Source organism: Henckelia pumila, chromosome 1 (assembly GCF_033568475.1).
Source record: "Henckelia pumila isolate YLH828 chromosome 1, ASM3356847v2, whole genome shotgun sequence".
NCBI lineage: Eukaryota > Viridiplantae > Streptophyta > Magnoliopsida > Lamiales > Gesneriaceae > Henckelia > Henckelia pumila.
In genome coordinates, this window is record NC_133120.1 from 79,685,300 (window position 1) to 79,705,170 (window position 19,871).

The 19,871-nt window shown below is 33.7% G+C and overlaps 3 protein-coding genes across 4 annotated transcripts; 1 reads left to right on the forward strand and 2 right to left on the reverse strand.

Annotated features, from left to right (window-relative positions):
- The first annotated feature begins 2,980 nt into the window (after positions 1-2,980).
- On the forward strand, positions 2,981-4,728 carry LOC140876082 (uncharacterized). The gene is made up of 4 exons (XM_073279934.1): positions 2,981-3,429; positions 3,673-3,735; positions 3,957-4,031; positions 4,194-4,728. Exons 1-4 carry the CDS (start codon positions 3,037-3,039, stop codon positions 4,605-4,607), a joined length of 945 nt encoding a protein of 314 aa, XP_073136035.1. The 5' UTR covers positions 2,981-3,036; the 3' UTR covers positions 4,608-4,728.
- Positions 4,729-5,664: 936 nt separating this feature from the next.
- Positions 5,665-8,650, reverse strand: LOC140874229 (tubulin beta-6 chain). The gene is made up of 3 exons (XM_073277514.1): positions 8,138-8,650; positions 6,907-7,176; positions 5,665-6,673 (listed from the first exon to the last, which is right to left on the reverse strand). Exons 1-3 carry the CDS (start codon positions 8,535-8,537, stop codon positions 5,994-5,996), a joined length of 1,350 nt encoding a protein of 449 aa, XP_073133615.1. The 5' UTR covers positions 8,538-8,650; the 3' UTR covers positions 5,665-5,993.
- A 3,254-nt stretch (positions 8,651-11,904) lies between these two features.
- On the reverse strand, positions 11,905-19,455 carry LOC140880259 (arginine--tRNA ligase, chloroplastic/mitochondrial-like). Of its 2 annotated transcripts, none has more exons than XM_073284555.1 (18): positions 19,233-19,455; positions 18,341-18,411; positions 18,033-18,172; positions 17,785-17,860; positions 17,602-17,703; positions 17,297-17,512; positions 16,462-16,542; positions 16,000-16,083; positions 15,710-15,814; positions 15,045-15,223; positions 14,634-14,718; positions 14,340-14,526; positions 14,157-14,226; positions 13,885-13,954; positions 13,524-13,613; positions 13,233-13,301; positions 12,338-12,436; positions 11,905-12,095 (listed from the first exon to the last, which is right to left on the reverse strand). In XM_073284555.1, the coding sequence occupies exons 1-18, from the start codon at positions 19,318-19,320 to the stop codon at positions 11,985-11,987; spliced, it is 1,923 nt and encodes a 640-aa protein (XP_073140656.1). In that variant the 5' UTR covers positions 19,321-19,455; the 3' UTR covers positions 11,905-11,984. The 2 variants fall into 2 exon arrangements, with proteins under 2 accessions (XP_073140656.1, XP_073140665.1); XM_073284564.1 differs by having other exon boundaries at positions 18,341-18,415; positions 19,233-19,291.
- Positions 19,456-19,871: the final 416 nt, after the last annotated feature.

A 19,871-nucleotide genomic window follows, 5' to 3' on the forward strand; every position in this document is an offset into this window, starting at 1 on the left:
TTTAATCATTTTTACAAAACTATAATTTTTTGCAAACACTCCATAAACGATAGTTGAATGATTTGTTTATCTTAATTATCAACTTAAATATTTTTTTTAAATAATTAATTATGTTAAATATTCTTGCATGTGAATTATCGTGCGTGTCTTACTAGTATCAATGAAGCTTTTTTTTTTATTTTTTATACTAAGACACCGTTCTGTTCATCATATTATTCTCAAGGGTCATATTTATGAGACGGATCTTTTATATGGGTTATCCATTAAAAAGTATTACAATTTATATCAAAAGTATTACTTATTATTATAAATATGGTAGAATTGACCCGTCTCACGGATGAGACCGTCTCACAAGAGTGTTACTCTTATTAATATACGTATAATTTATCACATCTCATCTCGCGTTCTTTTTATCATATTATTTATCCATATATTAACTATTTATTTTATATCAATCAAATAATTAATTATTTATCTCACATCAATCAAATCATTGAACTCAAATTACTATATTACCCTTATAAATAATATAATTTTTATTTTATTTTATTGTTAAAAGGACAAAATAGTCATTTAACATTTTATATAAAATTTAATCAATCAAATCAAATAAACCATAATCTATCAATCAAATCCAATACTATTTTAACTATCATTTTTTATTTATTTTTATTATATTATATTACTTATCTATATATTATTTATATCATATCTCAAACCAAACGGTGCCTAAGTATTTTGTCCAAGTAGCATGTAGTCAAAATTTCTTGGATTTGCGAATAGGTTATATCCTATCTACATAATGATATCTGTTTGATGATGTTTTTTTATTGATTATATTTTTGTGATATATTTTGGTTCAAGAAAATTAAAAAGATTTGGTTTTAATATTTTTGATGATTTGTTGAAGATATTAGAGATATGAAAAGATATGATTTTGAGAAGATGTATTATATTTTGGGAGATAAGGTGAAAAGTTTGAAAGACTGCCAGCGTTGCGGGTTCGATCCACACGAGAATATTTCTAGCCAAAATATTGTGGGATATGTTCTGGGGATTGGGCCATGTGCTCCATTCTTCAGGTCCCTGCCGCTCGTGCACATCCCTCGATTTACCCTCCGCATGAGCCAATGGGCCTCTGACTCATGTGTGGAATGGGATCCCCTTCGGAGTCAACCTTTTTTTTTTTGTTTTTAAAGAGAGAAGGTTTTATATGGTTTAAGTTTTTGTAGTTTAATGGATTTGTTTGATGACTGGGCGTTAACCCTATACCGAACCACATTAAATTACTCGTGTCTTTTATTTTGATTTTAATTTTATTTTTTATAAATTATACTAACAATAAAAACTTGACAAAATAAGAGATAACTGGAATTAAAAATATCAATATTTCAAGTTTGGACCAAATTTGTGGTTCAAAACTCAATTATTTCATAGGCGTATATTTACATATTGATGTCGTCAGTCTGACATTTTAATATTTTTGAATTAATTTACTGACAAAAAGTAACAATATTCAGATTAAAATTTGTACACATCATAATCCATAAATTATGTATCTAAATCTAATACAATACCGTGAGGCGGAATACTCTCAAGAAAAAGGTAACAATATTTTCGAGTCTTGAAACTTCACATTATTTCCATTTAAGCCAATGTATATAATGATAATAAATTTGTGAAAATGAAAAAAAAAATTGCGAAATCCTAATTATCGAATGGATGCGGCAATTGAGATCAGGTTGATTGATCACTGGATGAATGCAGCAACGTGAGAGAGATCAGAAATAACATTCCAAAACACCAAAATTAACCTCTTTTTTTTTTCATGAGTTGCTTGGGGGACAAGTCTTGAACAATGTACTCTCTACATATTTATATACTCTCAAAATCAAATGTGTGGATTTCACCTGAATTTCACGCTTATGATATATTTTGATTAAGACCAGATTAATTTTGTGATTCGACTGAAATTATATATCAATCGTGTGTGCAAGCTGTTCATATAATTTAACTCAAAATATAACCGTCACAGGCTTGTAGCTAAGTGACACCAAACTCCCATAAAATAGGAGAGATATTGGGTTCAACACTAGGAAAGACAAAGCTAGGGTGGGTTTAGAACCGGTCAAGTGGGTTTAGGATGAGTCTGGATTTGGTCAAACTCGTTCCATCAAAATATATATTTATATTTATACTTCAGTTTGAGACATATATATTAATTGATTTAGTCCGTCAATGTGACACCGACATCAAAATTACACATGAAACTTATAAAAATATACTTATTAATTTCTATTGATAAATGACAAAAAAATCAAAATGAAAATTATTCTTTCTAATACATAATAGAATTAGTTTCAAAAAAAATATTTACATAATAGAATTCATTATCAATTTATCATCTTCAATTTAAAAATTATAGGTAGATTTTATCAACATTTCCCCACTCTAATATTCCTTATTTACACAATTATTAATTTATTATGTGACACGTGCAACACGTATATCTAGATCGTCAACAAATATGAAATATATGTGTATATTATGTATATAATCACATTTTTCTTATATTGAATAATTAATAATACATTATTTATAATTTCATTTGATTATGATATGTTTATCTAAAAATATATTATTATGAATTTTGGGGGATCGAATAGAATTGAGATCCAATTCAAATTAGAATAGCCGGATCACAAATCGGGTCGAATCGGGACGGGACGGATCCCAGAGATTAGAATGGACAAAACACAATCTGTTTTAACATCCCAGCGGACATGAAACTCCCATCCCAATATTATAATTACATTAAATTAAATTAAATAAAACTCAAAATACAAAAGAGGTCGAGGATCTCTGACACGTGGCACCATCCAACTCCTTCTCTCTCTTCTCTTCCGCAGATTTTCCTTCTTAAGCTTCTCCCCCCTCTTCTGCAAGTCACTTTTTTTAATTTATTTTTTTGCCTCTCCAAACAAATTCAGCAGAAAGATTATAATCTCCACTCTGACATTTTTTTTTGATTTTCTGATGAATTCTTCGGAAGATCGAGAGATGAAGATGAAAGGGTTCGAAACAACGAGTCATTGTTCTATGTTTGCTTCGGCTGCGGAGGAAGAATTGCTCGTCTCTCATATTCTTCTGGAGCTTCAAAATATCATCCCCTTCCGGAGATTCGCCTGGGGTTTCAGAAAGAGGAGATCCTCTTTGGATGCGGCTCCGACTGCGCCACCCTCGGTTCAGATTGCAGAAGAAGATATCGAAATCAGAAGGCCACTGGTTGAGGCGGAGGAGGAAGAAGCATCCACCACCGCCGCCGCCGCCGCCGCCGAAAATTCCAGTCCCGCCACGCCACTCTCTTTCTCGCCCAGTGAGTCTGATGGAAAGTTCAAACGTTCTTCCAAGAAGATTTCAAAGAAAAGAGTGCGTAATTGTTTCTCTCCCCCTTTTGTTTTCAATTTATCAATAGATTTTCCTTAATTACATCACTTTTTTATTTTTTTTATTTTTTACTTTCTCTAAAAAATAAATAAATAATGGGTTTGTCTTTTTCCTTGCAAATTTATCTTAATCCCTTGATTTCAGGTTTTCTTAATCCCTTCTCTGTTACTGTAATTTCTTCTTTCTATTTGTTTCTTGTACACTAATTCACCGTTGATTTTGCAGTCGAGTGCGGATTTCAACGATGAAATTGAAGAATTAACCAAGCACAGAGATTTACTCAGAATGGTGAGTCTGTCCAAAAAAAATAAAAAAAATTAAAGGGGACTCTTTTGTTCAAAAAATATTTTTACAAATCGTTGTTTATTCGAACAACATTGACTTTGTCTTGAATTTCCCCACATTATCTTATCCCTTTTTTACGTGTTTTTTCACTATTCTATTCTCTCTCTCGTTTAATGTACTCTGTTTTTTTTTAATTTACCCTTTGTGTTTTTCCAATCAAATAGAAGCTGGAAAATGTGAAGAAACAATGCGACAAGTTGAAGGCCGAGAATTCAGACTTAAAAGCCATGAAACAAGAGGTACAAAAACCCATCATTTTCATGAAATTTGTGTACCGATTTCGATTGATTGCAAATTATGATGTCACAAAACATTAAAAGTATTTATTATATATGAGATGGATCTTTTTACTATTGTTTTGGTTTTAATTTGGTTACCATTTTATTTTATTTTATTATCAGGCATTAGAAACTCGCCAAAGAAAAGAAGATCCTCAAAGGGACATGGGCAGATTTCTGAATCTTGGAATGGATTTTATCGACCACGATGAAACCATCATTGTGGTTCATCAGCAGCCGTTCGTTACTGATCAGACGGCTCATAAATTTGATCATCCATTTGGGCCTATTAGAACCCAAGAGTACCCACATAATAATGGGCCTGAGTCGGTCAACCGTGTGGGCCCACCTGGAATTCCTGATCTGAACCTAACTGCTGAAGAGGCTTTTGGGGTGGACTCACCTCAGCCGTTGGATGTGAATCAAGAGAGTGCTGATAATCGGGCCAGATGTGCTGAAGCTAGGAGGATGAGGAAGGGAATAATCAAGATTAAGTCTATGAGGAGCGCTTGTGGTATAAAATTACCAAGAACATGATACTAATTACTACTTTTTTACCTTCAAAAAAAATTAGTACTTTTTTTAAGAAAATTTAGCCTCGACTTACATTCTATTATTTTTGCCATTAGAGTGACTCGATGTAAGTTTATATGTTAGGAGTGGAACTTTTTAAATGATCATGAGTTCGATCTTTGTCATTAATTTTTTTATTTTTTTTGCCATGGTTCATGTTTTCGCAACCGAGCCTGTATGTTAAGCAAGAGTTTCATTTAGAGGTGGGATAGGGTCAGGAGACTCAGGACTCATTCCATACCCTCCTATTCGATTCTTGCCTCAAAATTAATCGAAATCTCTCGATCTTGTACCCGACATCTTTTGGGATCCGAATTTTCGGATACTGTCGGGTAGAAAGAGGAAATCATTATATATATATATATATATATATATTTCATATTTACGATTTTATTCGAAAAATCCAAAAAATTTGTTTTTATTTTTTTGAAAAATATTAATTAAAAACTTCTATTTCTAAAGAAAAAATAAATCAAATCTTCAATTTAAACTATATAATATTAAAATATTTTCGGATAATGTTTTAAGGTATTGATAAGTAAAAAACATAATACTGTACGTCATATAACTATTAGTAAAATGTTCGAGAAACAAATTACTAGATATATTGTTATATACACATGGGCAAATTTTTAAATACACATGAACAAATTACATCTCGTATTCTACATATTTGTTCTAATTAAACAATTATAAATATTAATTAATTACATAATTTTTTTTAAAAAAAATGAACAAGAGTAGAATGTTATTTTGTAGCACTATTATTCGATCATTTCAACAATAAACAATTATGCAAAATAAGTCCACAATTAATTATTATGTAGATTGAAGTCCAATAATATTTAACTCGATCTATTAATAAAATTATTGATAAAATAGATTATAATATTATTTTGGGTGCGTCGAGTAATTTTTCAACCCCTAGTTTCATTTTCTTTACTTTTTGGGTGCGTCGAGTAATTTTTCAACCCCTGGTTTGGCCCATAATTAATCTCCATGCAGAATACACTGATCATACTGAAATTACAAAACAAATGCATTTAATACATATTACTCATGCTAAAGACAGGTACATAACATCAAACTCGTGGAAAACATCAGCAAACTGGAAGAATAAGAACACAACAAAGAAAATGTTACACGGATTCGTGGAAGAAACAAAACGGGAAAGTGATCTCAAATATCCTATTTCCAATTATATTTCACCTACTGTCTCATGTGAATAGATGAATGATCATGTGTTTTGAAATAATTTAGTCCACACACAATCATCTAAAGACATGAAATGAAACACAATTGTGTAGTTTCTGATTTTGGAGCGCATAAAGCAATGAAAATAATACCATATTAACCTTCGTACGCCTCTTCACCACCCTCGTTGTCATAATCTTCTTCATCATCTGCAGTAGCATCTTGATATTGCTGGTACTCAGCCACAAGATCATTCATGTTACTCTCAGCTTCAGTGAACTCCATTTCATCCATCCCTTCCCCAGTGTACCAATGCAAGAAGGCCTTACGACGGAACATGGCAGTGAATTGTTCACTCACTCTCCTAAACATTTCTTGAATTGATGTCGAATTTCCAATGAAAGTGGATGCCATTTTCAGACCTCGAGGTGGGATGTCACACACACTAGATTTCACATTATTTGGGATCCACTCAACAAAGTATGATGAGTTCTTGTTCTGCACGTTAAGCATCTGTTCATCCACCTCTTTGGTGCTCATTTTCCCACGGAACATGGCAGAGGCGGTCAGATAGCGACCATGACGAGGATCAGCAGCACACATCATGTTCTTGGAATCCCACATTTGTTGAGTTAGCTCGGGCACTGTGAGAGAGATGTATTGCTGGGATCCACGAGAGGTGAGTGGGGCAAATCCCACCATGAAGAAATGGAGTCGCGGGAAAGGTATCAAGTTAACTGCGAGTTTTCTGAGATCGGAATTGAGCTGACCAGGGAACCTTAGACAGCAGGTCACTCCACTCATAGTTGCAGATATCAAGTGGTTCAAGTCACCAACTGGCAAAAGAAAATAAAATTGATTTTTTTTTTCTGGGAAAAAAATGATTCAATAACTTGCAGTCCTGAGGCAGAGTTTGTTTGATACAGAAAATTCTTCGAGGCAAAGTTGATATTTGGTTGGGCTTTTACTTTTGAATAAAATTTAGAAACAACAAAATTAAGAATTAAGAAGTCACGAAATGTGGCTTTTTCCTTTTTCTTTTTCTTGAAGTGAGTAAATAGTTGCTTACAGCTAGGAGTGCTGAGCTTCAATGTCCTGAAACAGATGTCATAAAGCGCTTCATTGTCAAGTACCATGCATTCATCCGCATTCTCCACCAATTGGTGCACAGAAAGTGTAGCGTTATATGGTTCTACAACAGTGTCGGAGACCTTCGGTGAAGGGAAAACAGAAAACGTAAGCATCATCCTGTCTGGATATTCCTCTCTGATCTTTGAAATCAAGAGGGTACCCATGCCAGATCCCGTGCCGCCTCCCAGTGAATGGCAAACCTGGAAACCTGACCAAGTGAAACCAAAGAAAATTTAACAACTGCCAGGGGAATTCTTCTTCCTCTTGTTTCTATTGGAAGAATTGCATAACAATTAAACACACGCTCGAAAATATTAAAAAAAGAAGCAAACGACGTGTGATCCTCAGCAAAGAGCAATGTCACACTAATGTGCACAAAATGCAGTGTTAAAAGTTCAACAGTACAGCAACTGTCCCAATATAATTTGGAACCAATGAAACATACTAAAATCAAATATAATAGCAGAAACCATAAAAACTAATATTTGTAATTTGCATCTGGTATGGAGTACCCAGATCCCCTTGACAATAAATATGGGTATACGCATAGATCTCAGTTCAAGAAAACAGACATTCTGTGAGACGCAAGCATAATTTCACAACCGAAGGGTGTCCCCAATGGCAAAAAATGTGGAAGGGAATCCCACGAACCTGGAATTCTTAAGCATTCTAACAACCTTCTCAAGCAATCATTTGTCAAAACACTTCACTCCAAGTACTAATCTCTGTTTAACGATGTAAAAGATCTACCATCACCATGCAAAACAATGTAATAAAGTTGAACAAATCAATAATTAGCTCATGAAAATCGACATTTGCACCCAATTTCTACGGTAACAGGTCTTGATTTTATATGAAAAAAACTCCAAAAGTGCACCCCGAAATTACAGTAAACTAGTAACACGACTAAAGCATCAGTACAATATCCAAATCTAGATCAAATTCCAAGCAAGCCAACATCACATGAACACATTTATCAATAAGCTCAAGATCTACCATCAATAAGCAAAACAATGCTAACAAGGAACCCGAAAGTAAACAATAAATCACATTTTTTTCAAATACCGCCCACAAAAAAAAAAACCATCATGCCGCCAAACCATGCACATTTACAAAATGTAACCACGCATCAACTGATTAATTCACGCGATAACCATTAGGAAACAAACCTTGCAAGCAATCACAGTTTTCAGCCTCTTTCCTGACGACATCAAGCACCGAATCAATCAACTCCGCTCCCTCGGTATAATGTCCCTTAGCCCAATTATTCCCGGCACCAGACTGTCCAAACACAAAGTTGTCGGGGCGGAAGATCTGCCCATACGTGCCGGATCTAATAGCATCCATCGTCCCAGGCTCGAGATCCATGAGCACCGCACGAGGCACGTACCTCCCACCCGACGCTTCATTGAAATAGACATTGATCCGTTCCAACTGAGTGTCAGACGATCCATCTCCGCTGAATTTCCCGGTCGGGTCCACACCGTGCTCGTCGCAGATCACTTCCCAGAATTTGGATCCGATCTGGTTCCCGCATTGCCCTCCCTGAATGTGCAAGATTTCCCTCATTTTCTCTCTTTTTAACAGTTTTCTTCTTCTGCTTGTGTGAAAATGGTAGAGTGGCTGTTGGGGAAGAGGAGTTTATGGAGGGAGGTTGGGAGGTTGATATTTGAAGTAAGAGACTCGTGATTCTCTATCTCAAAATCGTGTTTTCCAGTTTACAGAGTTGTCACGAAAATGATTGATTGGGAAGGGGAATTGGAGGGAAAGGAACGACAGAGGATAAGGTTTATTGAGGCAAGCGACGAAGGAAAAGGAAAGGCCGAGCGAGGGACCCACGTGTAAGATATTATTTCGTTTGGATCCAACAACTATTTTTTCTGAAAATAGATTCAACAACTAATTTTTGGCTGTAAATATATTTATAGTAGAATAATGAGGGGAAAAAAAGAGAAAAAAGGGGTTTTTTTTTTTTTAATTCTGAAAATAGATTCAACAAGTAGTTTTTGGCTGTAAATATATTTATAGTAGAAAAAGGAGGGGAAAATAAGAAGAAAAAAAATGGGTTCTTTTCTTTCTTTTTTGAAGGACCAAAAAAAGAAGTTCTAATCTAATTATTTTGGTGGATCTGATTGTAATTTAAATAATGGAGTTTAGGTATCTTAATGATGACTGACTATTGGGTTTTAATTGATATTTTTTTTTGAAATACATTATTGAATAAATATATATATTAAATTAACGAGATAAAATTTACTATATTTTTATCACAAAACGTTGAATTGGTGTTGATTTAGATTCAGAATATATTAAATACATTTACATACAACACATGCATCCAACAATGCTAGCAAATATATATATATATACAAATATATATATATATATATATATATATGAAATATATATATATGAAATATTATCAAAATGGTCCTGTAAGTTTGCTTATTTGGTGTTTTGGTCCTGTAAGTATTTAATTTTGGATTTTGGTCCTATAAGTTAAGTTATAATTGATTTTTAGTCCTTTTTTCATATAATGCTGACGTGACATCAAAAAATGCTGACGTGACAGCTAAAAATGCTTAAGTGACATTGAAAAATGATGATGTGTCTATAGTGACATCAACAATTAAATGTTATGTTTTCAAAACCGGATTGTAACGATCGGTTCGACCAGGAACCGATGACTGATTTGATATGAAACACTTCCAAAAATCGTTTTAATAGTTAAACTGGCAGAACCGATTAAGAACCGAAAAATTTGTTTATCGATTTTTTTTAAAAAAAATTAGTTTTTTTTATTTTAAAACCTTAATTTAATATTTTATTATATATATACATGATTATTTGAAATTTTTTTCTACGTTAAAAATATTATTTATTAATATTAGAGTTTATAATTTTTTGAATATATTTATATAATTATTTAATTTTCAAACTATGATAAATATATATTTTTTCTATTTATATACCTTTTTTAAGTTTTTAAAATTTAAAATATATTATTAATTATATTATATTATATAAACGATTTTCCGATCCGACCGTCCGATTAAAAAAGTTCAACCAGTTTGATCGTTTTTTTAAGTTAGATCAGTTTGATCATTGGTCCGGTTATAAAAACATTGCTTAAATGAAAAAGGACTAAAAATCAAAATATAACTAAACTTAAAGGACCAAAACACAAAATTGAATACTCAAATAACAAAACAAGCAAACTTACAGGACTTGTTTGGCTATTATCCCTATACATATATATATATATATATATATATATATATATATATATATGTATATATATATATATATATGCATAAATTTTTAATTTCTCAACAAATGATGCTCAATTCATGTCCGACCACTAAAACAGACTTGGTGTCGTGTTTTAGTTATGCGAAAAATCAAAAACAAAAATAACTAATCTGGCACCGAGTTTTAGTGATCGATGACGAATGGGCAGAAATTTGTTGGGCAGCTTAAAAACACTCATATATACATATAGAAGTTTTAAGCTGCCCAATAATTATTGGTCACCTCGTCCTCAACCACTAAAATCCGATACCGGGTTTTAGTTTTTTTTTATTTTTTTTATTTTTCGCATCACTAAAACATGACATCAAGTTTTAGTGATCGGGGACAAGTTGGACATCATTGATTGAGCAGCTGAATATATATATATATTATATATAATATATATATATATATTATATATTATATATATATATATATATACACACACAGTTTTGTTATGGTGAACAACCACCGTGATCACTTCTGTGAGCACCGCTGATGTGACATCTTATGCATCCAATAGGTGAACGCCACATGAGTAGGTGCTCATAGAAGTGCTCACGATGGTTGCTCACCATAGCAAAACTCTCTCTATATATATATATATATATATATGAGTTTCTTTCAAGTGCCCACCTATCATGCCTACTACCATGTCCACCAATGATGTGGCACTATTCTATTGGATGTGATAAATTGTAGGTCTAATAGAATAGTGTCACATCATTGATGGGCATGATAGTGGACATGATAGGTGGGCACTTGAAAGGAACTCATATATATATATATATATGCGCGCACATATAACTATGGTATAGATCTTAGAGTATTTTTTTGACAGTCAAACATTTCTCTGACTAGTGCATCTACTTTCCTAGGAGATAGATAATCTCACAAACACAAATCCATCCGATTTACATATGTAATTAAATTAATATTTTTCATGAATAAAATCGGTTATTTGTATCACACAAATTAAAGTAATCTATAAGACGATCTAATAAAAGTTTTAGAGTTCTTTTTAATCATCTAAATATAATTAATATTTATTTCTTTTTTGTATAAATTATTATTCATACCTATCGAACATATGATTTTTCAATAAAAAGTATCTATAAGTCTTAATTTTACATATTAAAGTAATAAAAATACCATAAATAAGTAGGAGCAAATAATTTTACCACATATTAAGTAGACTACATGTCATGACTAAGTTTCAACTGTGTATCGTGCTAACATACAATAGGCAACAGCTGCATCAAAATAATTACCCGGTAAGATATAGCTTTTGCTGAAATTATCGACATAAAAATATATCGAACTAATTGCATTCACACCCTCTGTAAAAAATTTAAAAAGGATAAAACACCCTGTGTAAAATTAATAGCATGTTAAACCCTATGTTTTAAAAAAATTAGCATAAAAACCCCTATAAGAGGGTATTATAAATGTGCCCGAGTCTGTATAACATAGTGGTAAAATATACTACATTTTAAAAAACTGAGAGATGCATTAGCCTATTAATATTTTTTAGGGGGTTTTATGATTTTTAGACTTTTTAAAGAGGAGATTAATGCAATTAGCCCAAAATATATCTGAGAAAACTCACAAATCGCTTATGATTTGTGATAAAGGTAAACGAAAATGGAAAAGTATCAAATGAACTGACTTGATATGCCTGTTCAATGGCAGATGAATATTTCAAGAATTTTTTTTAAGATGGGCTCAAATTTTGTACACCGGGGTGATTCCAAGTAAATGAAAACATTTTCTCATGACGATAGCCGTCGCCTCACAAAGCAACAGTCTACTTGTCTCCTCTGTCGAACCAACAACCTGCAAGTTCGGAAAAACCATGTTTAACACCAAACGGCATTAGAAATCATGTTTAACACGAGTTGTCTCGAAATCAATATATCTCATCAGATAGGCATTTTGAACACCAAATGGTTGGGATCATGCCATGTCATAGCTGTTGATTGCATGGCACGATTCTGCAGGCCATTTGGATATGAAAACACCCTGCTCTGGATCGATTACCAGAAATTTTCTTGATGCAAAATGAATGTATCATATACCTGGCAGTTGGTGTAGAATTTTGTGAAGTGCTCGGATAGATTGTACAAATATTCACACAGCACATTGGGCAACAGATTAGTGCATGACTCTTCAACATGCTGTAAAGAAGTGAAAGTATAGTAAGATCACACGGAAATACGATGATGTGAAAGTAGTTGTATCTATCATCAGGGCCTAGTTTATATCACAATTCACATCAAGTAAAAAACTTCTTGTATGGCATTAACTGTTGGATGTATCAGTATCATGTGCATAGTTGTGAAAAGCGCAGAAGCGCTCGCTTTAAGCGCAAAGCTCAACGAGGCGCAAGGCCTGCGCTTCAGTGTGCTTCAAAGCGCACGACTTCTATGAAGCGTGCGCTTTTTTGCGCTTTTTGCGCTTTTTTTTGCGCTTTGCGCTTCAGAGAAGAACAGTTTTTTTAAAAAAAATTTGTTTTGAGAGATGTGAAATTGCCTTTTAAAGTGCAATTTACCCTTTATTTACCCTAAAAAAACACAGAAACCCCAACATCACATTGCCTTTCCTCCCCAACGCCTCTGCCCTTGTGTCATCTTGTCATTTGCCCTCTACATTTTAATATTTGATATTCAAAAGATGAAGATTATGATGAATTTCAAATTTGATGTCTTATGTTTCATAAATTTTATTTAAAAAGTGATTTTTATTTTATTTTTTAAGAATAATTTTTTATTGCGCTTTACTTCAGTTGCGCTTAAAGCCCGAGGACACTTGAGCGCTTTAATGCGCCTTGCGCTTTTGACAACTATGATCATGTGTATCTCATGTGGTACTGCAACTTATTTCAATGAAGTCAGCGGTGTATATCACATCCTCTCAATTCAACATAAAAAATGAGGGCATCCAAGCAGGAATATCCATGGCCAAAGTAGTTACCTCCGCAAACTGTAGCAAATGAAGTCCCAACCTGCGTTCATCGGGATGAGCCAAGTCTATTGACCCTTTCTGTTGCAAAAGTAAACAAGAACAATTGCTGTGAATCATGTGTTAACTTTGAATTTGGTTAAGCATAAAATATGTTACTCAATAGTGTATGTTAATTTCAAATTTGAAGTTCCTTTTATACAAGACAAGCAAAGAATAAAAGCAATTAGAACATTTCACAAACACTAGAATGTATATCACCATATTAAGATCAGAAGAACCTTATAAAGGAAGTCATCCCACCTTTTTCAACTCTTCCATGTCTTTACCCGATTTCCTGATAATTGAACAGATTCGAGCATGTGCATACAGCAAATACACAGCAGTATTCCCCTGCCCAAAAAAGAACAAGGCAATAAGCAATAAATACAGGCTAGCTGATAAGAATTCTAATTTATGTACCAGAACAAAGAAAAAAGGCCAATCAGGTGGAGGCAATAAGAGGAAGGATAGTTTTATTGATTTGATGGAGAACGAAGTACAGAATTTCATTACAGGCGAAAAGTATTGTGTAAAAAAAGTAAATTTTGCTCTAGTTATATTGCCCAGAATAAACTAGTACATCACAATGTGTTCTATAACTAACAGAATCCAATGGGCATACCTTGTCATTGAGCATTTGATCAAAACTAAATGTATAATTAGTCGTCCTGTTATTCTTCAGGTCAGCATATCTGTTTTATATACAGCAAAAACCATTGCTTAATGATTCCACAAGCAAAATATTGGAAAAATCACAGAGTGCTTCATCTAAACCAAACATACAAGTGATACGTATATTGGATCGTTTTTTGTGATAAACTAAAGATATTTATTATAGAGATATATTGCTTAGTTCTCTGGACTCTTCATAAACTAAAAATGAAGGACACTCACTTAACAGCCCCATATCCAACCGCTTCAGCAATTTCATCAAGTTCAACTTCAGTCCACTCCTTCGCCTTACCTGGCCAGGTTCAGATTTCAAAAGATTAATTTAACGGTACGAGTAACAAAAAGATAGATAATTCAGCAAATCAAATTGAGAGAATAATGCAAGAATTGCACATGGCAACAAACCTCTTTCAATTAAGGTAGCTTTGCATTTACTTTTGGCATCATCGAGTAAATCAACTAGTTTGACAGTTTCAGTACTTCGAGTACGGAATCGTTTTCCATCCTCTCCTAAAACAAGCCCAAACCCTACGTGACTAGCTTTAGGATACTGATTGGCTTCAGCTGGAAGCCAATCAGCCAGTCTAGCTGCCTGAAAGAACGGTACATTAAACTCTGTAGCTTTAAACTCCAATACAGGAAAGACGAACCAATAATACAGACAAAATGCTCACAAGAAAATAAAATGTTCAAACTTACTGTGAAGAACATCTCAAAGTGCTCACGTTGGCCAACATCAGTTACATAAATAATCCATTCAGCCTTTTCTTCATTCAGTCGATACCTATAATGTGCACGTCGAATTTTTTTAAAAAGAAACCATTTCACACTTTGCATGAGAGAAGTCAGTGCAAACATTGAGTGCAAGTTTCGAACACCAAAGTAAAGATTAAATACTAAAATTTTAGTTAACCGAAATTAGATTTCAGTAGACAACATCAATACAAATATGCAAAATAGTGGTAAAATATATTCAGAAAATGATCTGAGAAATGTTTCAAGCTAGGAAAAAATGGCTGAAACAGGATAATTAGACAGAAAAAAAAAGAAGGAACACGGAGAACTGACTCAAATACAAGATGAATCCATGAATGCAAACTCAAAGCTCACCACAAAGCAGCAAGATCAGTTGAAGCATAGTTGAAGCCACCATCCCTTTTCACAACAATAAGCGGTATAGTTTTGCCTTTAATAAAAATAACACGAGCACCTTCACTTTCCTTTATCAATCCCTTCTCACTCAACAATTCTAAAGCCCGTGGAATATATGGATTGTAAAAACTTTCGCCCTGGTGAAACGGACATAAATTTAGCGGATGCTATAGATCAACCAAAAGACAAATATATTAACTAACGTTTATAACATCACACAAATATAATCAATCGTCTATCTGGCCAATTACTAGTTCATAAATATTAATAACTAAATTACACATATTAATATTTTGTATTAGCCACCATAAGATTGTCAATCAACTGCATAGTGCATTTTGGTAAGACACTGAAGGATATATAGAATCAGGTCATCATAAATCTAGCACTCATTTTATTTGTTACACCAGTACAAGGTCTACACAATGAGCAATTCCAACTGTCAGTAGACGAGATGGAGGCAGCAAACAAATAATGAAATGGTGTTGTGCCATTGAGGTCTCAAGGAACAAATACACCCATATTACATATTTCTAGAAGCTAATAAGATTAAAAAAAACACATTCCACTAAAAATTCAAACAAACCATTATGAATAACTTTACTCGGATAGTTATGCAGTACCTTTTCCTCCAAATGGACTCCAAGCCGCTGATAAACCTTCTCGTATCCTTTTCGGCTAAGTTCACAAATGTGAGCCCATGCCTCTCTATACCTCTGCACTCCAGCCTTTACCGTGTACAGTCATAGCATCAGGTACCAAAAACAAAAACACTGATTAGTAACCACATGGCTTCAAGCTTTGATTTGACAAAAAATATTAACAGGTCATAATTGCTTGTCAAGACTTTAGGCATGAAGAATCAAACAATTACACGAAGTAAAACTCGAATCTTAAGCTCTAATCAACACACCTGGAGACTGACAACCGCCTGTTGTGCCTTCTCCTTGAACTCGGGGTCACTATCAAATTTCTGCTTTGAGGCCTTGTAGAATGCCTGATTAAAAAAAAGACTCAGTGGTTCATGGGACCCATTCACCATAGGTACATAACTCCATTATTCTTTCATAGAAATAAAGCATTTAGATTTGTTCTCATACACATATGAGTAGCCAATAATCAATCTTCAAAAACTGAAATTTTAAAAGAAAAAAATTAACGCTAAAAAGAAATTCCAGAGTATAGTTCAAGGAGACTAATAAAATACAATAAAATGTAATGAGAATGAATATTCCACAAGCTTCTGGTTGCTCAGATCATATGCAATCAGCCTGGTTATGAACAAAGACCATTTTCAGTCTCCATGTCCTTTAGTGTTATAAGTGAGAAATAATTTAATCTACAAGATGTTAGGTATTCATATTCATTCTCTCACCTCCAGATCTCCAATGGCTTGATCGTTTGCAACTTCTCCATTTGGAAACATTTCAAAAAGGTACTCAATCAACATACCAAACTGCAAAGCATTTCACACAACCTTTAGGGTTCATGATAGAAATAACAAAAGAATCTTCATACATGATCATTCACTTGCATCAGCAAATTATTGAACCATAAAATGAAATCCATAGTTGTTCCAGAAAGAGAGAATGGAAAAAAGAAACGAACTATAGCAATCCAAACATTTGTCTTCTCAAAGACACACTCTGCCCGTAATATTTTTACATATAATCTCATTGGTCGTGTTCGGGTAACTACAATAGATTTGAGACCAAACCCATCCTCCTTAATATTAAGAAAACCCACTCAATGCAATCTACTACTGAAAGCCAAAAAAATTTACAAGGGAGAGGAATTAGCCCAAGACCTCACTAGTCACTAGTAGCCAAAAAACCCCCCAAGAATTACAAGAACTAACTTAAACCCTAAACTGAGCTACAAGGCTAATGACACATTAGTAAAGCAACTACATGGACTAACGATAAGTACTTAAATAAGGCAAGCCAATCCAATCAATCTTACAAAGACGTTGGAGGTGAGTTTTGAATTTATGTTCAGTTAGGAGTTGAAACCATCTGTTCTCAAAAGCTTCATAAATAAATGAATGGAAAAACTTAAACAGCAACAGTAATCCACTAGTAAATAGGATTGATTAATAGCAAAAGCTATTCAACAAAAAAAAAATAGTTAATACGAATGGTGTTCATGAGAAAATCGATTATTTTTCTAAATAAGGCCGTAACATCTTCAAGGCTGATGCATATATCTACCTGTGTGCCCCAGTCGCCGACATGGTTTCTCCTTAGAACCTCCACATTTGAGAATTCCAGCATACGGGCAATTGTATCTCCAATGATAGTTGATCTTAAGTGACCGACATGCATTTCTTTTGCTATGTTAGGCGAGGAGAAATCAACCACAGCTCTTTTCACCTGAAGCTTGGGAGCCCATGTTTCTATACCATTGACTAGCATCTTTTGAATGCTCTGCACCAAAATTAGGTAATATTTCAATTTTTTTTTAAAAACACATACGCACAAAAGTAGCTTAAAAAGAAGTCCTCTATGTTAATTACTTTTGCTATGTATTGCCGAGACACTACAACATTTATGAATCCAGCTCCGGCTATTGTGCATGAATCTATAATCTCAGATGCAGGAAGATTTTCCCTGATGGCCTAAAAAGCAAAACATATTTTATAAACATGAGATGCTATAAAAACACTTTATTTAAGAAAAAGCGCAAAAAAAATCATTACCTGTCCAATTGGTTGTGGGCCTCTAAATTGAGTACCCTTGCCCTTAACTTTGGACCATAATCCCATAGCATTGTTGCTGTAACAACAAAAAAAAATTCAATAATTAACAACACAGAAATCAAGGTCATATAACTTATCTGATGCAAATATAATCAAAGAAAATAAAATAATTCATGAAACAAGAAAGTTGCGACCAACTTTCTTTTCCAATAGTTCTACAATATAACCTTATAAGAAATGCACCATACCATTGATAATCACCGAACTCAGGTTTTTGACATATAGCAATAGAGGGATCTACGTCCACCTCCTCAGGGACAGTCAATCTCAACGACTCTTCAAATATATTCGCTAGTTTTTGTTTAAGACTTCCCACAATCTCCTCATCCTGCTCAAGTGGACATGCACCCAGAACATCAAAAAAGCTCACCACATAAGTTGAAACAAGTTTTCTAACTATCAAGTACAGTAAGTGATGTGTCAGAGATTGACTTCTCATCAGTATGTGTTTTGCCTTAGATGTGAAGCATCATAGAACAGTGTTACAACAACTCACATTTGCCATACTGGATAGGGACTGTGCCTTCACTGAGCAGCAGCAAAGTTTTCGAGAAGTTCTAATAATACCTGTCTAGTTTCATGAGAACCATGAGAAATTACAAAACAGCACCAAAATTGCATTTAGATGAAACATAATAGATGCGGTAACTTAATGAAAGTAGCATCAACACAATGTAAATTAATAGATAGGTCACCAAATATTTGATGCTTTTGGGAGATACATGTGCCATTTAACATTTTGCAAAAGCGTTTCAAAACATGAAATTTAAGTAAGTATGTGTCTTAACGCCTTGAACATTTGCAATCCCAACAAAACTCTTACTTTGAAACAGTAACAATGATCCCATCACATCACAACCGTTCGGAACCCATTTAAATCAATTGCAGGTGAATTTGGACACAATCGCTCTTAGGTTATATTACAAAGGGCCTTCTTGAGAAGCATTCTTCAACTTCGTAGATGCAGCTTCGTGTTTGGCTATGAACTAGCATGGTCAAAAATAATTTCTTTTGCATTTCCCTTTTTCAATGGAAAGGCAGGAGTAGCATCTTGATTACTGCAGTTTTGAAAGCTTTTCAAAATTAAATCGCATATCTCGTGTTTGCCTCTGTAAGAGGAGCAGTTTGGTGATTTCGTAAGCCAAACCAAACTTCAAAGTTTTTTTTATATTAACTTGGAAATTTGAGTAGTCCCTTTACTCCCTTATCATTTATCAACACGTACAATACCACAAAACAAGATTATACAGAAAATAAATTGCAATCACTGAGTAACAAAAAACACTGCAACAAAAGAAGAATAATTAACGAATTAGGCTCCCCCATCAGCAATCAAGAATTATATCTAACTTGCATGCAATGTATGCGAGAGAGAGAATGAAACTTACGGGATGGAGAAATTGAAGTGGAGGGAAAGAGAGAGAGGCGATTGAACTGCAGAGGAGAGAAAAGGTGACCTAATTGAGAACAATTCATTACAGTGTGTGCGTGTAAAGCGAGTGTATATATATGTATGTATAGATTTGGCTGCTTGACTCCACACAGTGAAGGTGTAAGTGCGTGCCTTGGGTCTGAGATTACGGGGAAACCGTGCCGCCCACGTCTAACGGGTATTGTTTAGGGTTTTTGCCAAATCGTCAGACCGAACCAACTGAAATTAGAAAAACCGATTTTTTCCCACGGACGTATTTTAGAGATTGTTTGCAATAGATTGTGTTTTTGTAAAAGTGATTAATTTATAGATTATAAAAAAGCTAAGAAAAATCAAAAGTCGGTAGTATTTGGAAACAAGTGTGAAAGTGTTTGATAAATAAGTGATTAGAGTGATTTTAACAATGACCTTCTTATTAGAATCACTTTTGGATAATCATAATCACCACATGACTAGCTTTTGGATTTCAATTAAGTTAAGCATAAGCTAACACATAATCTAGGTTTAAGAAACACACAAAAATAATTTTTTTTAAGCCAAAAGCTAACAATCACTTTTTTTTAGTGATTGCAAACACTCCCTTAATATATGTCGG